The sequence below is a fragment of the Betta splendens genome, chromosome 3 (genome assembly GCF_900634795.4).
Source record: "Betta splendens chromosome 3, fBetSpl5.4, whole genome shotgun sequence".
Taxonomy (NCBI): Eukaryota; Metazoa; Chordata; class Actinopteri; order Anabantiformes; family Osphronemidae; genus Betta; species Betta splendens.
In genome coordinates, this window is record NC_040883.2 from 52,954 (window position 1) to 58,953 (window position 6,000).

The window sequence follows — 6,000 nt, forward strand, 5'->3', positions numbered from 1 at the left end:
TACCCACTGAGCTACCAGGCCAGGTGGCAGGGACATAAATGTTCATTGCAAACACTATGGAGCCAAGTTCAACTAGATGCCCTAACAGCCAAACCACATTAGGCAGGTTTAGGCAATAAATTGAAAACCACTGATCTAGACTTCATCAAGAATAGTACATTAATTTTGTAACTTAACTTGAATGATATCTCAAGATAGAGATGCATTCTATAGACATACATATAAATTGAGGTAAATAAAGTACTCAAACATTTAATAATACGTTTAATGTATCTCACTTTACAAAATAAAAACAGCCCTTTCAAAACATTTGTCCAACAAAAGCAAAGCCAAACACTTTCCCTTCAGAGCTCAGGATCCAACGTGAGACATTTTATTAACAACTTGATCATTTTCTTCAATTTCCTCATCCATCATCTCTGCAGCACTTCCATTAGTATCCAACTCCTGTGCCAGATCACCTTCCTCCTGCTCCTCTTCGTCCACCATCATTCCAGTTGTACCTAATTTTAGAGATCCATCAGCATTGTTATTCAGTACTCATTAATAACAACACCATCTTTCTTCACCCTAGGAGTACAGGAAATGTATCACTACATTTGCACCATCCCCTGGGGAAATGGTCAACCACAAATCGGGGACCTTCTGCTTCCCAGGCCAATGCTCTACCTAATGAGCTACAAGGAGCAGGATTAAAACACTAACCTTGTTTGAGGTTTCGTCCTGGGATCTGACCAGCCTGAAGCATACCTTTCAGTCTCTCCACCTCTGCCAATGATGATGCACTAGCAATTGCATTCTAAATAGTAAGAAATTATATACATAAATTTAAAATTTAAAGCACTCTGCTGATTTTTATATTGGCTTTTAATCTGTCATTAAATGAGCGAACATAGACACACACATGCAATAGCTTTAAAGAAAAGATAATGAATTAAACAATAAATCCCAATGTGTTTTTAGAAATAGAAACAGGTATAACTATAAGGTAGCCACTATCCTGAATTAAATTCCTTTGTTATATTCTTGACTCAACATTTGCTATTTTTTGTAATAAGTTGTTCACTTGTCATAATGAGTCAGTGAAAATAGTGTCCTGTCTTTTCAAAAGGAATGCAATAGGAACCAAATGATTTATAGTAGTGTAGTCATCACCTACTTAAGAAAATGTGCTTTTACATAATGAAACATAGTTTACATCTTTGACACAGAGATTAAAACAGAAGATCAACTTTTAAAACCCAAATAGCTCAAACCTTGATGGCTTCTACTTCTGCTTGAGATGGCCCTGTCCTCTTGTCAATCTGTGCCGCTGCTCCTGGAGTAAACCTGAAAGAGCATTTAACATTTAGTCAACATTGCTCCAACACTACTACCTCTTTGGCCTCTAAGACATAAGTCAGTAGTAGATTTTCTTAATTCAAATAAACTGATTCAGTGTCTAAAAGACAACAGCATTAAAAAAGGTTAGGCCTCAGCCATGGCGCAGTGGTTAACGTGCTGCGCTCTTCTCACCCAGGGGGTTGCTGCTTATGGTCAAATCTACTATGCAAATCATTCGCCCTGACAGGATATGCCGAAAGGAGTTACCTATTTCCAACAAGTTGATTGGAACAAGAATTAAGTGACTTTTGATCCAATTCAATTCTATTAAAATATATTCCATGCATTGTTAAATGCTGTAATTGTTTTTCAACAACATTATTATTATATAGGTCCAAGAATCTTTTAAAGAATATGAACCTAAGAGTAAGGCCTAAACAAGAAAATGTGAAATTGCAAATACTTTTAAAATAATACAAATCTCAAATGATAAAATTATGTAGGTTTGTAAATTTTCTATGAAATTGAATGGAAGATAAACATCCTGTAAAACACCTGCTAGATGCATTATCCCAGATCCAGTAGTCCTAATGACTTGCTGCCTGGTGAGGACTGCTGTCTTACGTTTTGGTTCGCTTGGCAATGTCCTTTGCAAGTTGGGCACCTCGTTTGCCCTTGAACATTTTCTCCGCCTCCTGACGCTCCTATGACAATATACCGTTAAAACACAGTTCTAGGACTACTAGGACTAAACATTTCATGCCAGACCAACAAAAACAAATACTGTTACAATATTACAGTTATTTTGTTTGTTATTTGTCACACACACACACACACACACACACACACACACACACACACACACACACACACACACACACACACACACACACACACACACACACACACACACACACACACACACACACACACACACACACACACACACACACACACACACACACACACACAATTCTACTTACCTTAAGTTTTACTTTCTGGAAGTCAAGCACACGAATTTGAGGGATTTTGTTGATGACATAGAGCCTGTAATGTTTCTTGTTTGTCACTGGATTCCTTAACAAGCTGTTAATTTAATGAAAACAAAAATGAGTAACGCACGCACGCACTCGTGTTTCACATCTACATGGGGACTCACTATTAACATAATGCCTCCTCCCTAGCCCCTTACCCTAACCCTAGATGTTTAACCTTTGCTTTAATCAGAACCAAAACTCACTTCTTACCTCAACCCTAAAATCTCATCATGACCATGAAAAAAGCCTTCGGACTGGTGGGGACACACCAAGTGTCCCCACATTGTGGTCCCCCACAATCTTGATAGCAAAAACACTGTTTATGGTCCCCACGTTGAAGGAAAAACATGTACACACACACACACACACACGCACCCTTCTGTGCGGTTGAATCGTACCTCAGAAGAGTCAGGGTCTTCACTGAGGCCAGAGTATCCAGGTCACCCTGGGCAGAGTGAATCAAATTGGTTTGGTTATTATTGGTTGGAAAATGTGAAATTACAACATTCTAAAATGAAACACAATGCTAAGCGTATGCTAATGTTTAGGTGTTTCTGTTACAGTAACCTTTCCTGTAATGTACTCACCAGCTCCTGTATGCTGTTGTTTGTCAGAACCAATTCTCTCAGATTTGGAAGAGACCGCTCCAGATTCTCACCAATCCGACTGGGGAAATAAATTTCTGTTAGCAGAACTAAATGTAGACGTGTAACTCTTTCTCTAATCTGAACCAGTTCAAGTTCGATTCTAACCTTAGCCCTAAAATAACATTATAACCTTCCAACAGGCCTTTGAGATTTAAAGAGTCAAAGTGAAAATATAGTTTAAAAAAAAAAAAAAAACCTCAAGGGATTTATAATAAGCAAAACAAACTATTTTTAATTATTATTTTTTGATTTACCCGATTATCAAAATAATGGTTAGCTACAGCCCTACATTGACTAGACTATGACTAGGAAAAAGTTAAACCAAGTAAAAAAAATAGGTATTCAGAAGTAGAACGTTCTGTTGCTTAAAGTTCAATAAATTGGAGTTTAAGATACATTTTAATGTGCAATATGCAAAAAATGAGCATTAAATATTGAACAAAGACAACGTTAACCTGCAAGTCATACAAAGTTCAGCTGGTGCTTTGTAAATACTACAGCGACACACGAGAATGTAATGAAACATTGGTGTCCCGAATGTAGTAGCGGTACCAAACGCTGTTTAACCATCTGTTCTGCTGCAAGCGTCAGAACAGATTACCTGGAAGTCAAGCACACAATTTGAGGGATTTTGTTGATTACATAGAGCCACTCTTGTTCGCTACATAGTAATGAATGGCACCACCACAGAACAGCGAAACTTAAACAGTGCAGACACTAAATGTAGCAGTATTAAAAAAATGTAGCAGTATTAAAATATGACAACATGGTTTTTAGTGGTTGTCACTGTTGCCTCAGAGCCAGAAGGAGCCCAGGAGTCTCTGTCTGAATGTTCTCCCATATCTTCCTGGGTTTTCTCCCACAGTCAGGTAATGGTGCTGCTGCAGATCTTCACATTGGAACAAAACGTTTTGCTTGCATTGTTTATTTATATTTTGTATACTGAAGTTTTATTATTCAAACGCTTGATTTTGTGTTAGATTCAAAGAGTCAAAATCTAAATTTAGTTTAAAAAAAAAAATTATATATATATATATATATATATATATATATATATATATATATATATATATATATATATATATATATATATATATATAATTTTTTTTAATCCAATTAATAGAAAAAATAATCGACAGATTATTCGATTATTAAAAAAATTATTAGTTGCAGGCCTAGTGTAGTGTGACTTTATTTTACCAAATCCTGTTGTTGTTCATGAGCAGTGTTTTCAGTCTTTTAAGTAGAGGGAAGCCATCCAGTTTGCGGACTTCATTATCAGACAAGTCAACTGTGTCAAACTGGTCCAGAGTGGCTCCAAGGTTTTCAAGTACCGGGATTTTATAACCTGAAAAATGAAACAAAGAAAAGCTGATGGAAAAAAAACGACAGAAAAGTCTGAAGACTGGTATCAATTTGCCTTTCCTTCAATTTGGACTAACATGAGTAGCGCTCAGCTACTCAGCTTTAAGAGAAGCCAGCTTCTACTCTACAGCTGATGGCCTGCAGCACGTTACAGACAACAGAAGCACAATGAGCCATCAGTCACCCAATTAGAAGACAAGTACTCCTACACCAGGATGGTCTGACTACAGGCCCTAAATTCACCCTACGTTGTGATGGCTCCTGCCTCCTAGATGCAGTGACGCATATTATTAGACAAAAAACAATAACACTGAAGATCTATAACCAAGGACAGTACTTTACAAAAAACAGCCAGATGATAGGAGGGTAACCGTACGCTTCAACACTGTTTTACTCTTCCAATCAAACGTAAATAAGACACCTTAGAGAGATGATATTTGCAATTAAATTATTAAAACATTCTTCAAACTCGATCATCCCTTTAAACTTTATAAAATTGTGCATAACCAGTGTCTGCACACCTGGCGTTAGTTTTAAATACAAACACACTGTGTGTTTTAACATAACGTAACACAATAGGTCAGAAAACGAAAAAAAAACACTGAATAAACGTTTGCGTAACTATGAGCTCAGTCAACCTTTATTAAAGCATAATTTGTTGGCCATGCTGTAGCTAATATTGTTACTACAGAGCAACGAATACTTACAAGCATAATGATAATGATACTTTAAATACTAGACGGTCAAAGCGCAAATCTAAACTGTAATGGAAAGCGGAGTGAGGCCTACATTAACATTAGCTATCATATCCAGGCCAACTAGCTAGCATCGGTAGCTACAGAAGACAACTTCACTAACCTCGTAAATCCAACTCTCTGTCTCTGATGGGATTTGTATATTGAGCAGCCTGCTCAATGAGTTCTGCAGATAATTTTACCATATCGAGGATTAAGACAAATGTTCCAACGTGACTTGTCCTAATTTTGCTGGAAAAGTCAAGGTCCAACACCAAGAAACACGCGGTGAAACAACGTTAGAATCGTTGTGGTGCCTCTTCTTCTTGTTGTTGTTTTATTGGCGGCTGAAAAACAACTTAATAGCGCAGAGCGCCACCTTCAAGGTTGGAGTGGGAATTGTTTGCTATGGCAGAGCCCCGTCTTCTTCCTCTTCTTTATAAATGTTGGTTGGCAAACTAGATTTTGCTGCATTACCGCCACCACCTGGTTTGCAGTGGGGACCAGGGCTGTAGCGCATACCCATAAAAGAAAGAAAGAAATTATTTTCGCTCCATCAAGCCACATAATTTTAGTAACAAAAAACTGGAAAAACAAGTCTTCTGCTATCTTACATTCACCCTTACAATGTTTTGTATTAGTTGCTGGTCTGTGTACGTTCTAACTGTTTGATTTCCCCACCAGAGAAAAACCTGGGAAAACGAGAAAACGAGTCGTTTTTCTAATTTTCCGTTTTTTCCTCAAAACGAGAAAACTGGAAACGGCTTTAAATCCAATTCCGCGTCTAGTTTTGAAAACACCGTTTCAGCTCGTTTATTCGTTTTTAACACGTGCTTTGATTAAATTCCGTTTTCGCTCATATTAAGAGAAACGAGAAAACGGATGTGTTTTGTA

At 37.4% G+C, this 6,000-nt stretch overlaps 1 protein-coding gene across 1 annotated transcript; it reads right to left on the reverse strand.

Annotated features, from left to right (window-relative positions):
• Nucleotides 1-247: 247 nt before the first annotated feature.
• snrpa1 (small nuclear ribonucleoprotein polypeptide A') lies at nt 248-5,479 on the reverse strand. The gene is made up of 9 exons (XM_029144352.3): nt 5,231-5,479; nt 4,208-4,355; nt 2,948-3,026; nt 2,759-2,805; nt 2,307-2,409; nt 1,948-2,027; nt 1,257-1,329; nt 706-799; nt 248-503 (listed from the first exon to the last, which is right to left on the reverse strand). The coding sequence occupies exons 1-9, from the start codon at nt 5,310-5,312 to the stop codon at nt 352-354; spliced, it is 858 nt and encodes a 285-aa protein (XP_029000185.1). The 5' UTR covers nt 5,313-5,479; the 3' UTR covers nt 248-351.
• Between the last annotated feature and the right edge of the window lie 521 nt (nt 5,480-6,000).

Coding starts and splice junctions, on each gene's coding strand:
- snrpa1 (XM_029144352.3), bottom strand. CDS start 5,312: ATGGTAAAATTATCTGCAGAACTCATTGAGCAGGCTGCTCAATATACA. Junction 3,027..4,207: donor ATGAACAACAACAGGATTTG/GTAAAATAAAGT, acceptor TTATTTCCCCAG/TCGGATTGGTGAGAATCTGG. Junction 2,028..2,306: donor TCCAGAAAGTAAAACTTAAG/GTAAGTAGAATT, acceptor ATATTGTCATAG/GAGCGTCAGGAGGCGGAGAA.